The following is a 16,587-nucleotide window of genomic DNA, read 5'->3' as shown; positions in this document are numbered from 1 at the left end:
GTTTACCATTGTAGTCTGTAATGCTTTTAAAACATGTAACCTGCCACTATTTCCTCATTACCAACCTTACCTGCGTGTAAGCAGTCAGTCCTTTAATCTGTCTTTTTGCTCCTAATAAAGTATTACTGTTTCAGGACTACCTGCCTGGAAGAGTTTGCTTGTGGGATGCTAGGGACAGACGCCTGAACTTGACAGTAGGCCCCAGGCCTACACCAACTATAGAAATTATTTTCTTCTACTTAATTGGTGTCCCCATTTGAGTGCTGAGCAATGGAGGAGGAAATCTACCTACCCTAGGGTTGCCAGATCCCTCTTCGCCACTGGAGGAAGATTTTTGGGGCGGAGCCTGAGGAGGGCGGGGTTTGGGGAGGGACTTCAATGCCATAGAGTCCAATTGCCAAAGCGGCCATTTTTCTCCAGGTGATCTGATCTCTATCGGCTGGAGATCAGTTGTATTAGCAGGAGATCTCCTGCTACTACCTGGCAGTTGGCAACCCTAACCTACCCGTTACCTCCACAAACTCTTTCCCCCTCACAAACATTATTACATATTGCTGTGTGGGTTAGGGTTGTCATGTCCGAGTTGAGAAATTCCTGGAGATTTGGGGGGTAGTCCCTGAGGAGGGCAGGGTTTGGGGAGGGGGGGACCTCAGAAGGATATAATGCCATAAATTCCATCCTATAAATATGGTAATTAGCGGGCAGTTGCCCGACAATTAAGGGAGCTGCCTGCCGCCCCTGAGATGGCCCGTGGGCAGACGCAGGCCAGCTGAATGGGAGCTATTAAAGTCACTTCCAGGTTTACCCTGGAAGTGATGGGGACGCTCTAGCACATTCCTCCAAAAACACTATGGTTTCCAAAACTCTATGGTGATGCTATTGCACGGATCCCCCCCACAACAAAGCTCATGCCGGTGGTGAGGGGGGGACCTGGCAACCCTACCTACAAAGCAGCCATTTCCCCCAGGGGCTCTCCATAGTCATGAGATCACTTGTAATTCCAGATTTCCAGGCCCCACCTTAGGGTTGCCAGGTCCCTCTTTGCCACCGGCAGGAGATTTTGGGAGTGGGTCCTGAGGAGGGTGGGGTTTGGGGAGGGGAGGGACTTCAATGCCATAGAATCCAATTGTCAGAGCAGCCATTTTCTCCAGGTGAACTGATCTCTATCGGTTGTGTCTATGGAAAATCCCCAGCATTCTTACATACACATGTATGAATAAACACGTAAAAAAAACCCCATTCACTTCAGTGCCTGAAAGCAGAAACACACACACACACAGACATCACCCGATCAAGCTGCTGCTCCTCTCCAAGGACGGAGCTTTCCCTCCCCCCTTCTCCCATTCCATAATAAAAGGAACTCTCTAAGATCACTCTGTTCTTCCGATATAGCAACAGCTAGTTAAGACGCGCCTGCGCATAGAGAAATGCTGACTATGTGTTGATGTGTCCCCCCACTGTGATGAACAATGAAACTCGTATGTTTGGAAATGTATCTTTTATTAAAACGTAATATCCTTTAAGGTATTGAAGCAGCAGGCTTTTAGAAAACCAACAGGCCTTTAACAATAGAAATAAATAAATAAAAAAAATATTATTAAAACTCCAAACTCAGAGGGCCTCTGGAGAAATATGTGTAAAAGTTAAAGACAGACAAGAGAATTCAAGAAGAAGATAACTATACAATACTATTTGTTCTTCCAAGGTTGAAAAACAGAGTAAAGCAGACAAGATGTCTGGGAACTATTAGGGAGGAAAAGATTAATTGTTACCAGATAAAGTAACAGGTGCATTAACAATGGACTCTTTGCACAAGTTTGTTTGACCAATCAGGTAATTTCTGTCTTATAATTCACCAATAAGATGTCTGTATAATTAAAACCAATGAAAGTTATTCTAAATTGTATGGATTATCCCCTAAACCTCTGAGCCCAATGAAAAGCTATGATGTAATATGTATAGTTAAGATATTGTAATGAGCTAATTAAGAAGTTATATAAGCCTGAACACAGTTGTATCTGGTGCTCCAGCTCCATTTTGAAAAGCCTCTGAAAGGCAGAGTCTGGAGACTCAAATAGCTATTTGAAACAATAAATCTGATTTTTCCAAAGTTGGTTTTGAGTCTTTGTGTTTGAAAATCTAACTCCTAATGTTTGCTATAACAGTATAAAGCTAACTTCTTCCCCTTGGTGGGGGTGTGACAGTCTCCTGCCCTGCTTGGTACGGACCCTGCGCACCCGGCTTTTGTTCTTTGGCCAAATAAACGAGCTGTTAGTTTATCCAACCTCCTCTTAATTGGACTCTATGATAATTGGGGTACAACGTATCGGCTGGAGATCAGTTGTGATAGCAGGAGATCATCAGCTAGTACCTGGAGGTTGGCAAATCTCGTGTGTGTCTGTCAGGCTCTCTAAGCTTGACAGCTGTTCTCTGTAGCTTAGCCCCCACCCCCCACCAACTAGGCCCCAAACTCCTCTCCCGTGGCTTGGTCTCCGAGCACCTCGTCTGCACTTACCTCTAAATGAGGGTGCTCCACAGGCACTGGGGCGAACTGCGGCAGGCTCTTGCTGAACCACATGGTGATGTCCCGCTTCATGTTGATGGCGAAGGGCTCAAAGCCTTCCTGCAGGCCACAGATGGTGAAGTAGCGGAGGCTGCTGACATCTTGGCCCAAGTTGAGCCGCCCAACCTGGGATAGGCCCAGGCTGCAAACTGGGATGAAGCCTGCGAGGGACGGGGAGAGGGAATAAAAAACCAGGCTTCTAGGTTCCTGTTGAGGGTTGCTAACCTCCAAGTGGGGCCTGGAGATCTCCCAGAATTACAACTAATCTCCAGACTACTGAGATAAGTTCCCCTGGAGAAAACAGGGTGGACTCAATAGCACTGTATCCCCTTGAGATCCCTCCTCAAACCCCACCCTCAAATCTCCAAGAATTTCCCAACATAGAGTTGGCAACCTTATTCGTATCTATGCCCTGCTTTACTTCTCTAGATTCCCCATACTCCTTTTAGGGCTGCTTTTCAGGTCCCGTGTATAGACTGGACTCTCTCCATTCTTGTAGTTCTTTGTAGTACAAACACAATAATTGTTCTTGGGCAGAGAATTCAGCCTCCTAAGGATCTCCCCCCCACCCCCCAGCTCCTAACATTACCCAAAAAATCCTTCAAAGCACGCAGCCCATGTTTGGTGAATCTCTGAGACCAACATGTGGTCAGCAGCTTCCAGTGGCCTGTGGATGGGGTTTCAGTGCCCTCTATAACCAGTTGCCCCTCTTGACAAAAAGCAGATTTTAGGTTAAATCATCCATGCTAATTTCCTTTATTTACATAAATCAGGACTACTGGCTCTTACTTCAGTCTGAGGGCCACTGGACCTTTCAAACCAGAACTGGAGATAGGACCCAAATTCCCTCTTCTACCTCGCTCCTCCATTTCCCAGTGCTTAGGAGAAAACCTAAAAGAACTCCAGAGCTCTCCCTGTTATTAACACATGCTCAGAGCTCACTTTTAACAAGGACGGGAATTTTGGAATTGTGAATTCCACCTTTCCAGCCAGCACACACTTTCTTGGAATTCCAGAAAGCTGGATTTTGGATTCCTAATGTTCATTTCTTGCCCTTCAGAAATCCTCCCCAAAGCAGGTAGAAAATAATCTCTTATGTCGTTATCTTTCAAGACTTCTCATTGATCATCTTGAACTAGATACATAAATCCCCAAACTCAGCAACTAGGGAAATATCCCACAAGTCTTAAATCCTTGCATCCTAACTCCAACTAGTTAGGCAAAGGAATCCATACATTCCAACTCCTACTGTCCTCTGTTCAACAGACAAACAAGGAAGAAAATCCAAGGGTCTTGAACTTACCATCTCCAACCTCAATTTCTTTGAAGGCCAGCTCTGACCCTGAGTCACTGATCAGCATCTCCCCATTGAGGGTAAACATGATGTTATTGTCAACAAAGTCTATCATGCAGCCAACCACATCACCCGACTGCCAAGGACGACCAAATGGCTCACTGCCTATGTGCCAGCGTTGACCCTGGAGAGGGGGAGAGAAGCAGAGGAGTCAACCCCATGGGCAGTAAGAAGGGGAAGAGCATGGGGTCAGGACTCTGGGAACCCCTCCCCCTCTTCCTACACTTCTTTTGGCTTACTGACAGTGTAGGATATTAACTGTTCGGTTGGATTCTCCAGCGGCTGTTCTGGTTTATTAAGTGCCATTGATGTATTTTTCTTATTGTATGTTTTAATAATTTTAACCAGTAGATGTACATGATTTTATTATCTTATTGTAATCAACCTGTTGTTACCTTCCTGAGCCCAGCCTTGGTCGGGGATTGAGGGCAGGTTAGAAATCGAAAAAAATAAAAATAAAATAAATAGGGTGCTCCAATATTAGGGGGGCATCACCCAGTCCTCCCCAACTCACCCGGTGCCCGTTGAATACGTAGGACAGCTCATCCGCTCCAAGCTCCATGTCGGGCCGGACGTTGGGTCGTGCCCAGCCCACACGCATCTCACCGGTGGTGACGGCCTCAAACTCGAAGTACCACTTGCCTGACTTCACTGCGTAAAACTGCTCGGCCCGGAAGATGCGGACCTTCTCCGATCGGACCTTGGTCAGGTCCTGACCAGCTGTATCCAAACAATCCAGAAAGAGGAACAAGTGAAACAACAGGCTTATCTACAGACGGGCCTCACTCATCTTCGAATTCTCTGTTCCCTCTCATTGTATTCCATTCTCAGCAGAGTCAAACTCCACATTCAGATCAATTATTTCAGACCAGTGTTGGGGGATCAGACGTTTAATTCTCCCAGCCCACGAAGCACTAGTATGTGAGGAAAGGAATTCTAAAGTTAGACTTCTTTTTAAAATTAGCTAACCTATACACAGGATGGTCCTGCACACAGATGGCTTACTAGTACCTGACAAGCTAGTTTTCTAGGTGGAGGAAGTGTCTTGCATTGAGAAAACATTCAGTTCTCCCCATGAAATGGTACAAGCCAGTGAGAGTCCCATGTGATCTTCCTGATTATGTCAACCAGATCATGGTTCTCCTGATGAAGAGCGCATCACAGCAAAACACAAAGCAGGAAGAGCAGGACAAGACTCACTCGTTTCCTGGTCCGGAGGCTCAATGTTGTATCCATAGCCAATCAGGGTGCGCACTGCCTCGCGCAAGCTGTCCCGGTTGGTTTTCTTGGTCCGCTCGTCCAGCAGACTGTAAGGCACCAGGCGGGGGTTGCGTTTGTTTTTGATGTCCTAAGGAGGCCAAGAGGGAAAGGAATGCACACGCTCACATACGTGGTGCAAATCAAACATCACAAAGCACAGCATTCCTGGACAGAACACAGAACACTGGGCAGGGGTCCCCAACGCTATGCCCGTGAGGGCCATGGTGCCCACCAACACCTTAGAAAGTGGGTAGGCCAGGTGGGACTCTGGCCTAGCAAGACTTCTGATTGGTCTTTGGAGATTTGATTGAAGAAGAAGAGTTGGTTTTTATATGCCGACTTTCTCTACCACTTAAAGAAGAATCAAACCGGCTTACAATCACCTTCCCTTCCCCTCCCCACAACAGGCACCCTGTGAGGTAGGTGGGGCTAAGAGAGCTCTAGGAGAGCTGACTGGCCCGAGGTCACCCAGCTGGCCTCATGTGGAGGAGTGGGGAAACAAATCCAGTTCACTAGATTACCTTCCGTCGCTCATGTGGAGGAGTGGGGAATCAAACTCAGTTCTCCAGATCAGAGTCCATCGCTCCAAACCACCGCTCTTAACCACAGATTGAATGTGCAGGTATGGGAGCCTGAATGTGCAGGTATGCCTTCACAGCACTGTGTGACTGAAGGCAAGCCGTAACAGCAATTTTGTGGCAGGCTCTGACTTCGACGGCAGCCATTTTGTGGCAGCCATTTTGAAGCTGCACCCACCATACTGTGTCAGAATGCCCACAGGCTGAAAAAGGCTGGGGACCCCTGCAATAGGGCATCCTCTTTCTCTCTCTCTCTCAGCCTTAAACCAGAGGACCCTAGTTTTTGGCTCATTCTTCCAACAGCAGACTCACCTCTCCTCCCAGGCTATACAGACGCCAGCAGGTTGGGCCTCTCCAGCCTCACCCCACAGGCCCCACCCAACTCCATCCCTATGTCCAGAACCATCCCTTCTGGAATCCAGTACCTGCACAACACTGTAGGTCCACCCCTGCTGGACGCGGTCTCTTGCCCAGACGTTGTGCCCATTCTCAGCCAGCTTGTCGACCAGGGTATTCTGGGCTGGAGTTAGTTTGACGTGGTTGAGATCCAGCGGTGCTGGCTTGTAGCCGTTAGACATCATGTACCTGTCAGAGAGGAGGGTCACAGCAGGACTTTAACACATCTCAAAAGCCTGCCTGTTCATACCTACTGAGTGAGCCCACCAGACTATTTGAGGCTTTATTCTCACTCGCCTGTCTCCCACACCGCTCAGTTCAGCCAAGTCTTTTCTCCAACCTACGGAGTCATCCCTCCAACTGGTGGCTCTTCCAGGAATGGGACAACCACCAGAGTTGGAGGAAGCCTTCAGACTCTGCTGTGTGGAATGGCATGATATATATATGCCCTTGGTTCAGCTCACATGAACCCATGAAGCTGCCTTATCCTGAATTCATCCAGATCAGTATTGCCTGCTCTGACTGGCAGCAGCTCCCCAGGGTCTCAGGCAGGTCTCTCACATCACCTACTACCCTGATCCTTTTAGCTGGAGAGGCAGGGGATTGAATCTGGGTCCTTCTGCAAGCTGAGCATATGCTCTACCTCTGAGCCACGGCCCCTCCCCACTGAGATAAATTTGTCCACTGAGATAAATTAACACTCTCTGCATCGGCTAACTGGAGCCTGAGCCTCAACAAGTCCCGTTCCCTGTCTCTGAGAACAGCTGACACCACTTTATTTACAGCTGTCTTTATCCTATCATGGATCCAAGCCATTATAGGATATGTACCAACAGCCCATTCCTGAAGGGGTGGGTGGGACAGTTAGGCAGTGGCTGGGAGTGGCACAGGCCATACCACCTCCTCAGAGGCTTCCCGGCTGCTGAAAATAAAATAAAAAGGATTTAAAATGTAAAAAGGAAAATGCCCCCATTGAAAACAGCAAGACTACTACCTAAAACACCTGAGATGATGTTACTTAGTATGATACCAGACTCTATTTTAACTCAGAGATCATTTTTAATTTATGCCACCACCGCTGCAAGATTGATTTATGCAGCCAAATGGAAATCAACGGACATTCCAGACAAAAAAGATTGGATACAAAAAATGTTGGAACTGGTGGAAATGGCTAAACTTACGGCATTGATAAATCAAAAAGACAATACGCAATTTATGGGTGAGTGGGAGGCATGGAGAATTTATTGTGAAAATGAACTTCAAATGGGTGAATTTAAGGGTTATTCACTGATCTAATCAATTTTGTACTATTATTAGGGATGTTTTTATATTAACGTATATAGTTATATAAAGTTATCATAACAAGATCAATTTTAAGACAGCCAATAATTATATATGATTTGATATTATGAATTCATTTTATTTGATTTTGACAAAGAAACTCATTTACATATATGTGACAATATTAGGATTAGAACTTTATACAAAAGTGTATATAACTTTATAATGGGATAGAAGGAGATGGAGGGGAAGTCCTTGTATTTCATTTGATTACATTTGTATCAACAATAATTCAAAGGTTTTTTTTTACCTTTTTTGATGATTTTTATTAATTGTTGAATTGTGTGTTTATATCTTTTGAAAAATAATAAAAATTATTAAAATTATTAAAAAATTATTTAAAAAAGAAAAAAGAAAACAGCAAGACTACAACACCAAAAAAGGTGTTGTAGCTACGCCACTGTGGGAAGGTGCGTTCCCGGGGTGAAAGGGGCTAGAAAGCCGCCTAAAGGCTGCTCTGCCCCCAGGAACACCCTGAGAATGCCTCCCAGGACATTGGCATGCGGACTTGAGCCACTGGAATGCTGCCAGGAGGCAGAGCCTGCACCTCATCCCCAAGCCGCAGCATGGAGTCCTGGAGCAGGTGTGGATGCCACCTGTGATTGCATAAGGGCCCCTTATCATGGATTAAAGGGGCACTTCCGTCAGCACAGGTCACACTGGCTCCTAAGGCGCTTTGCCCCCCCCTTCAGAATTTCAGCCCTAGAGAGGAAAAATCTCCTAAAGTTCAGCACCAAGCCCCAGAACAGCCTAAAAGGGCCAATTCTATTTGTTAGACAGAACTAGACCACTTACGTTTTGGGAAGCTTCGTCTTCTTGAGGTTCTCTTCGGCCTTCTCGTCTGCCATTCCCACATGGCAACCCAAAGCAAGCAAGGTCCTGGGGGTGAGGCACAGAAAAGGTTAAACAAGCTCTCCCAGCTGACTCAAATCCCCTCCTTTGCCTCCTCTGGATGGACGGCTGTCAGTCAGCGAAGGTGCAAAATACTTTGAGTGTTGAGGATAATTCCGCGGTTTATTGGGATGCAAAAGCAGCTTTTCTCAAAGGAGCCAAAAAAAGCCCCCCTTGACAACAGCCCTCTGTTTATCCCCTGACTTGATTCACTAATGCACCCTGCCTCTGCTGTTCCCCTTGCCCTTATGGACTCTGTTGTTGCCAAGACATTATTTCCAAACGTAAAGGGCCTGTTAAGCAGTGAAACGCATGCCACCTTGTGTGCCATGACTCACATGTGCAGACTGGATCATACCCCTTCATAAAGAGACAATGAACCCACCTCCAATTTAACCTGACCCCCCGCATTCCACTGCAGTCCACTCCAGGACTTTCCCACTGTCCACTCACTTGAGTGTCTCTCCCGACATCTGCAGGTTGTAATTGCGTTCTGGTTCAGGTAGGCTGTGGAAATCTAGCAAACATGGGTGCAAGCGCTTGTTGTCGTCCCGGATCTGAAAGGGGAAGAGGCACAAATCACGGTTCAGGTACCCCTGACAACCTGTTCCCTCGCTGACACCTGAGTTCAGATACAGAAGCTCTGCTCTGTTTGTTCTATAGTGGCTGAGGTGGGGGGGGGAGTTGCATTTCCTAGCTCTGTATATGGTCTAGGGATGTTCATGCATTTTTTTCAACCACGAGGGGCCGCCCAACTCACAGGTCCATATGTCCATCCTTGCTCAATGCGGGTCAGGGCCCAGAGTTCATGGATATTCTCTGCCAACTTCTCACGGATCCGTTCGAGATGGGGAGGCAATACAATCTGAAAAGAGGCAAAACAGTTTGCCGGGACAAGTGCGAATGACAAGTGCGAATGTTTCCGTCTGCTGAACATTTATGCCTGACCCTTGGCCAACATGGTGTCACAAGATGTCAGTGAGAAAGCCCTCAACCCTTCAGCCAGCACAAGACATAGGACAAGTTCCAGAAGAGACTAGTCACACTAGTGTGTGGCATCCAAAGACTTTTGGCTCTTTAAAGGAATCACACATTTATTGTGGCAGAAATTTTTATGACCCACAGCACACTTCATCAAACGCATGAAGCATTACATGTAATTGGCAGAAACACACACACAAACACAAGATATAAAGGGAAAGAATGAGAGGATATAATTACAAAATGAGATCTGAAGGACAAGCCAACCAGGATTTAGGGATGTGATGGACCACAGATGTACACAAGTTCCGGTCAAAAAAGCAAAATGATCCAGTCGAGTGGGACAAGTTAAACACCCACAATCCACAGTTTTGTTAGGCAAAGAAAATGCCCCTCCCCAACTCAGATCATTTCTAGAATGTGTAGGAGTTTTAAACTGGCCCACCATAGAGGCACACATTACCACATTGCCCAAACCAGTTTAAAGGTGGTCCACCCTCCACCTGCCTTCCAGATCCACCTCCCCACCCTTTGCGCCCGCTTGCTGGGATCTTGAGCCACCTCACCTGGATGGTGTCCACAGGGTACGGTGTGAAGGCCATGTGGGACAAGGACTGCGTGGGGCCAAGGAGATTCCGCACCCCATTGAAGTCATGCTTGTACTCCTTGATGGGTTCCACACGCATCTTTTCGCGAGGTAAAAGGGCTTCATAGCAGGGGGCGTAGCCTGGTGGGGGCAGGAACTTGAATTCCCCATGACGGCCCCCCAAGAGGAACCGCACCCTGGTAGGGGCAGGAAAAGCCAGTTGCTAATATGGGTTGTACACACACCCTCCAACAGCTGCTCTGATCAACAGCCCTTTCCCAGGTTACCTTGTTCCATTAGGCTCCGACTCGTTCCTAAAATCTAGCCTTCTGATTGGTTGGGAGCCCATTTATAATGCCCTCCTTGCTGAAACTTGCCCCAGTGCTTCACAAGCGAACAGCTTCAAATCTACTCTGTTCTCTTCATTGCAAACCAGTCTTGCGAGGTGTTCCGCTTCAGAGGGAGACCTCCCTCCACCCTGCTGGCCCTTCCTGCCACTGCTCAGCTGAGTGGTGGGAGGGGGAGGAATAGTGGAGGAAACAGGAGGGGTGATCGGCATTATCCCAACACCATGACATCACTTCCAGCATGATCTGGAAATGGCATCATTGCATCAGGCAATGCTTTAGCACAATGATGTCACTTCCGGGTCATGCCAGAAGTGACCTGGCTGATGAGACAAGCCAGAAGTGACCGACAGTGAGCCTCCAACCAGTTGCCAGCCTTGGGTTGGCAACCTGGTCCAACCGAGCCCTGTTGGCACAATTGTTCTTCTCCTGCTTTGGAGTCCAATCCCACATTTTCTCTTTGTTGTCAGCTATGTACTGGTCCCTTGACTTGTTACCATATGTTACCACCTGTTCAACTACCCTCAATGTTTCACCTCTAAAATCAATGCCAGAAGGAGCCCACAAGCCCAAGGGGACTGCCAAAACAAAAACTGTCTCTCCATCTTTGCTACTAGCGCTTTCAAAGGAAAACGGATGCATCCTTAACTGCCATGGCTTTTTCCCTGTTAAAATGTGAGTAACAAAGCAAGGAGTCCAGCTTCAATTAGTAGAAGTGAGCAGAGTTTGAAAGGCTCCCACTTCCTTCTCTGTACAGCCCCGAGGCAAATTGAGGCTGCCAGACCTGGTAATTTACATTTTGTAGATGGACAAAGATGCATGAATCTTGTCACATCTGTTTTTCCTGTCTCTTTTCCACCCTCCCATTGCCCCTCCGGAGCTGAGCTTACTTGATTCCAGCAGAGAAGCTGACCACAGGGAAGAAGAGCCCGTCCAAGTTAAAGTTCTCAAACATGCCTTGGACAGGGAAGCCATTGATGCGGAAGGAAATACTGGGCACGCTCAGGTCAAGGCAGCAGCTCACCACATCATCCGCTCTCAGCATGTGCTGCCCAGGGGAAGTCACGAACCGAGCCACACGGCCTGTGCCAATGAAAGATGCAGCAAGGAATTAAAAACCGGGGGGGGGGGAATTGGAGACCCTCCCTAAGGACCAACTATGCAAATAACACAGATACCTAGGAAATTGGGGAGGGGAGGCTGCTCTTCACTTCAATTAAAAATATGCATCCATTTTGCATTAAAAAGAGCAAAGTTTGGCAATGCATTTTAAGTCATGCAAACTCGCAGTTTGTTCCTCTTGGTAGAAGAAAGTGCCGTCAAGTCACAGCCAATTTATGTTGACCCTGCAAAGCAGGGGTGTTACACTCATTTGTTTCGAGGGCTGGATAAGACATAAATGTCACTTGGTGGTCAACCATCCAAGTACTAACCAGGGCTGACCCTGTTTATCTTCCAAGATCTAATGAGACAGGGTAGTCATCCAGGTCAGGGCTGAGTCAAACAGAGCTGTTTGCCATTGCCTGCCTCTACATAGCAACCCTGGTGTTCCTTGGTGGTCTTCCCATCCAAGTACTAACCTGGGTTGGCACTGCTTACCAGCCATGATCTGATGAGATCAGGCTAGCCAGGGCCATCCAGGCCATGGCTTGTTTCTTTTACTTTATACATAATATATTCGGCTATTTTTGTAGTGATTGTGTTTATACATAATTGATTGTGTTTCTGCCAGCTGGGCAGAGAGAGAAGGAAGCCCCTGGTCTTCTGACCCTGACGAAAACCACTGGAAATCTTGCTCAGCTGCCCCCTTTGGTTTTAAAGATTCCACCAGTCTTTGCTCACCTACTTTAATGCCTCAGTTAGGCACGTACCTGACCACAGGTGCAGCCCATCAAAGCCGAAGGAGTAGAGGTCGTCCCCGACGCCGTTGCCCCCCCAGCCTTCCCCGCCCCCAGGATAGGGGCTGTAGCCCTCCGTCATGGCCCAGCCAACCCGCATATGGGTCGCCTGGGCAGTCACAAACGGTTCCACGTAGTCCACAATCAGCTCATAATACCACTTCTTGTACTGGGTGGAGCCCTCGTGCGTGCCCAGAAAGAGGTTGGGGCGCATGCTGTCCAAAACAGGGTAGGGCAGGGAGGAGGAAAGGAGACAGAAGGTCAGTAAAGGGTGTAGGAGGGGAAAGGCAGCACATTTAAGAAGAAAAAGAAGAAGAGTTGGTTCTTATACCCTGCTTTTCTCTACCTTTAATGAGTTGCAAAGTGGCTTACAATTGCCTTCCCTTCCTCCCCCTCCCACACCCACAACAGGCACCTTGTGAGGTGGGTAGGGTTGAGAGAGTTCAGAGAGAACTGTGACTAGCCCAAGGTTACCCAGTAGGCTTTATGTGTAGGAGTGGGGAATCGAACTCTGTTCTCCAGATTAGAGTCCGCCACTCTTAACCACTATACCATGCTGGATCTTTAAAAGGGAAAAGGCAGAACAGACTTTTGAGATCTGAACCTTTGGCAGCTCAAGTTGCCCACCAAGGGTTAAGAAATTCCTTGAGATGCTGGGGGTGGAGCCTGGTAAGGGCAGGGTTTAGGAAGGGGAGGGACCTCAGCAGGGTATAATGCCACAGAGTCCACCCTCCAAAGCAGCCGTTTTCTCCATGGGAACTGATCTCTGTCACCTGGAGATCTGTTATAACTGGGGGAGCTCTCCAGCTCCCATCTGACAGCTGGCAGCCCTGGCAGCAGCCTCTCTCTTGGACTTTCTACACTAATGAAATTAAAAGTCCGTAGTCCTGAGTCTAAACTAAAAAAACAGAATTCTAGCTTATACCAACTTGACATTAATGCTGGTTAGCATAATTTATTCTGATGACCCTATTCTGAGTAAGAAGCAAAGGCATTGAGGCTCAGTCACCCAACAACTGCAAAATCTGATCCAACCACTTCTTCACCTTCTCTTTTTCAGCAGCATTTTCCTACATGTCCAAGCAGATTTTTCCTATCCATAAGGGCTAGAAAGTTGATTACTTTTTCTGTTTTTTTTAAAGGGCAAGCTAAGGTTCTCAGAATGCTGAATTCTGCTCCGATTTCTGTCCTGCATCTCTTGCTCCGGCTGTTCTAAGCAGCAGGAGTACAGCCTGGCAACAGACCAACCTTGTAACGTAATTGATGAGTTTGGTCTGGAGGAGAAGTTCTCTCCCTGGAAGCAGGTTTTCAGTGATGAGGTTTTGGTTGGAGCGGACAGCAACGCCGTTGCAGACACACAAAGAGCAGAGGACATCCAGGACCTGTGGAGGGGAGGAGAGCTATAATTTAAGGCCCAAGAGAGGCACACTTAAAGCAGGGACAGAGAAACAAGGGGGAAGGTGCCAACCAGAGGAACCTGGATCTCATTCAGGGGTCCCCAACCTTTCTGAGTCTGTGGGCACCTCTGGAATTCTGAAACAGCTAATTTAAAGCCCTAAATGGTCTGGGGCTTTTTCGGCCCTGGCCTGGGGTTGAGTGAGACCCAGACCTTGTGGGACCTAGCTCAGTTCCCCAGGGCCTGTAAGATGGAGATGTTCTGCCAGGGCTATGGTTGAAGACAGCGAGAGTGCACACACTGGTTTTCTTTGCTGGGCCCAATTAGATCTCCTGCCTCCCTGCCGTTTTTTGGGCCCGATCTCATCCTGATTAAGAGAGATTCTAACCTGCTAATCTATATTAAAGTGAGGAAATCACTACTAGGGTGCCATTAATGGTTAAGTTAAGGCTATTATTAAAAATGTTAATTGATTATATTATATGTTTTTATGGGGATGTTTTATTGTACTGTTGTTAGCAGCCCTGAGCCCAGCTCTGGCCGGGAAAGGGCAAGATAGAAATAAAATTTAAAATTAAATTAAAAAGAAGCCTTGCCCCCACCTGGCCCCTCCCACTTTCTAAGGTGGGTACTACACTAAGAACACTTGGTGGGCACCAGAGAAGGTGTTGGTGGGCGCCATTGCCCATGGGCACCATGTTGGGGATCCCTGATCTAGCTGCTAAGAAAAGAAACCTTGGGACTGCAATGGAATGCCTTGTTTGCACCACCTGGATTTAAACCACAGCAGGGCTGGAAAGAACTGGATAACTTTGGACCAGAGGGTAGGCCGCTCCATTCCAAATACGAAGGAGTTCTTCCTCCAGCTTTTGTTCCAACCCTGGCTGTGGCTGCACCACCTGCAAAGAGCCTGCCTGTCTGGCTAGCAAGTTGATAGATGTCACAGCAAGACATCCTGCGTTTATTTCATATAAAAGGAGCAAGTTGCTAGCCCTCACTAACATTACGGATTCTCAAAAATTTCAAATTCCTTTGACATTTGAATCCTGGAAGAGGATTCCCTGGCACAAATGCACAGAAAGTGAGTTTTATCCACACAATATATTGCAAGAAGATTTCATCTTCTGGATCGCAGCACACACAACCCCCTTCACCCTCCAAAGGATGCCAGTTCAGACGAGTCCTGTGTGCCTCTCCCAGCCTTCACAGTGCCTTGTAGCGAGCGTGTCCCTAACCAGACAATGCATTTCTGTTAGAAGGAGAGTTGGGAGGGACAGTGGCATATGCCTGCTTCACCATACCTTGTGGTTGCGCCCATGTTTGTCCAACAGCGAGATGATGGACTTGATGTGGTTTTCCTGAATTATGTTTAGCACTTCGGGGCTTTCAATGAGGACACAGTATAAAACCTCCAGGATGCCTGGAGAAAAAGACCAGGTTTAGACAAAGAGTATTCATCGCCTGCCCTGTTGGAACAGACCAGTGATCCAACTAGTCCAACATCCAGCTTTGCCACAGTGGCCGAACAAGATGCCCCATGAAGTTCACAATCAAGGAACGGAGCCCAAATCCTCACCCTGTTATAGCTGACCCAGCAACCATCCCCATTCATAGGTATACTGCCTCTGAAACTGGAGGTTCCGTTTAGCCATTTAGCTGCTGAGTCAGTCAGTTTCCCCACCACCCCTTCAGTTCACCCCTTCATTGTTCAGTTTCGAATGTTATCGTAATCTGTTTTTATATGCTTGTAATCTGCCTTGGGTCCTAGTAAGAAAAGTGGCCTATAAATGAAATAACAACAACAATAATAATGCAACATCATTATATTAATTGCTCTCTAATTGCTCAATCCAGTTTTATTTCATTTTTTATTACTTTGTTTTATAATTTTGTAATCATCCTTGAGTAAAGCGTAAAGAAGAAGAAGAAGAAGAAGAAGAAGAAGAAGAAGAGTTGGTCTTTATATTTCGACTTTCTCTACCATTTAAGGAAGAATCAAACCGGCTTACAATCACCTTCCCTTCCCCTCCCCACAACAGACACCCTGTGAGGTAAGTGGGGCTAAGAGAGCTGTGACTAGCCCAAGGTCACCCAGTTGGCTTCATGTGTACAAGTGTGGAAACCAAGAAGTCAAAGAAGTACAATCATCATTGATAGACCTCTATGATTTTACCTAATCCCCTTTTCAAGTGAGTGACTATCTTGGGGCAGTGAGTTCCACAGCTACTTATGCGCTGTGAGAAGCAGTAAATTCTGTTGTCTCTCCTGAATCCACTGCCCATCAACCCCTTCTTTCAGACCACCCACATTCCAGCAAGTCACCAGTACATGCTACCCCCCTCTCCCAAGTCCACTCACCAGAGGAGGCCTCCAGCCGGTCCAGCTTGCTGACCAGCCAATCCAGGTTGTTGGAGAAAAGGGCGCAGTTGGAACGGTTCCCACGGATTAGTGAGGCTGCGTGGCCAGACACAAAAGGAAGCCAGAGGGGGCGGTGGGGAAGAGAGACAGCAGTTAGCATATGGCAAGGGACTGCAGAAAGTGTGCTTTTTTTTGGACAGGAACCTGATTTTATGGCTATGCATATTCTCCTGGAATAGGTACCACCTTATAAGGGCACCACACATGACTGTGATGCAAACAGGGCTGTTCATGGCCACGAATTCCACACAAGAAAGAGGAGGAGGCAAAAAGAGAGCAGATGTTTACTAAATTAACATCTAGGTGTTTCGTGATAGCTTCATCAGGGGGATGAAGCTAAAGTGAAACGCGTAGGGATTATTAACTTAATAAATAACTGCTCTTTTTTATTGGCTTTTTGCCTCTTTTTTCTCAGGGGCTAGTTTGGCCCTTTTCCAGTGAGTCTTGTCTTCTCATAATGTGACCAAAGAATGATAACTTCAGTTTAATCATTTTAGCTTCTAGTGAGAGGGACTGCATTCTACCCCCAGGTGCGAACGTGGAGTTCTTTTGCAGTTCTAGACTTACAAGACACACTT

At 47.2% G+C, this 16,587-nt stretch overlaps 1 protein-coding gene across 1 annotated transcript in view; it reads right to left on the bottom strand.

The window, feature by feature from the left end:
* RYR1 (ryanodine receptor 1) overlaps window positions 1-16,587 on the bottom strand; it is a 223,826-nt gene that overhangs the window by 146,135 nt on the left and 61,104 nt on the right. The window contains exons 15-28 of the mRNA XM_056847594.1: window positions 15,950-16,045; window positions 14,893-15,011; window positions 13,444-13,577; window positions 12,169-12,410; window positions 11,188-11,380; window positions 9,931-10,147; window positions 9,144-9,248; window positions 8,837-8,940; window positions 8,288-8,371; window positions 6,181-6,340; window positions 5,118-5,265; window positions 4,432-4,637; window positions 3,867-4,041; window positions 2,516-2,724 (exon numbers count right to left, since the gene is read on the bottom strand). Of these exons, the coding sequence (XP_056703572.1) occupies window positions 2,516-2,724; window positions 3,867-4,041; window positions 4,432-4,637; window positions 5,118-5,265; window positions 6,181-6,340; window positions 8,288-8,371; window positions 8,837-8,940; window positions 9,144-9,248; window positions 9,931-10,147; window positions 11,188-11,380; window positions 12,169-12,410; window positions 13,444-13,577; window positions 14,893-15,011; window positions 15,950-16,045 (2,192 nt within the window). The remainder of the gene's footprint in view (window positions 1-2,515; window positions 2,725-3,866; window positions 4,042-4,431; window positions 4,638-5,117; window positions 5,266-6,180; window positions 6,341-8,287; window positions 8,372-8,836; window positions 8,941-9,143; window positions 9,249-9,930; window positions 10,148-11,187; window positions 11,381-12,168; window positions 12,411-13,443; window positions 13,578-14,892; window positions 15,012-15,949; window positions 16,046-16,587) is intronic.

This window comes from Euleptes europaea, chromosome 3 (genome assembly GCF_029931775.1).
Source record: "Euleptes europaea isolate rEulEur1 chromosome 3, rEulEur1.hap1, whole genome shotgun sequence".
Taxonomy (NCBI): domain Eukaryota; kingdom Metazoa; phylum Chordata; class Lepidosauria; order Squamata; family Sphaerodactylidae; genus Euleptes; species Euleptes europaea.
The sequence above is the reverse complement of the archived record's forward strand: the minus strand, read 5'-3'. Positions and strand labels throughout refer to the sequence as shown.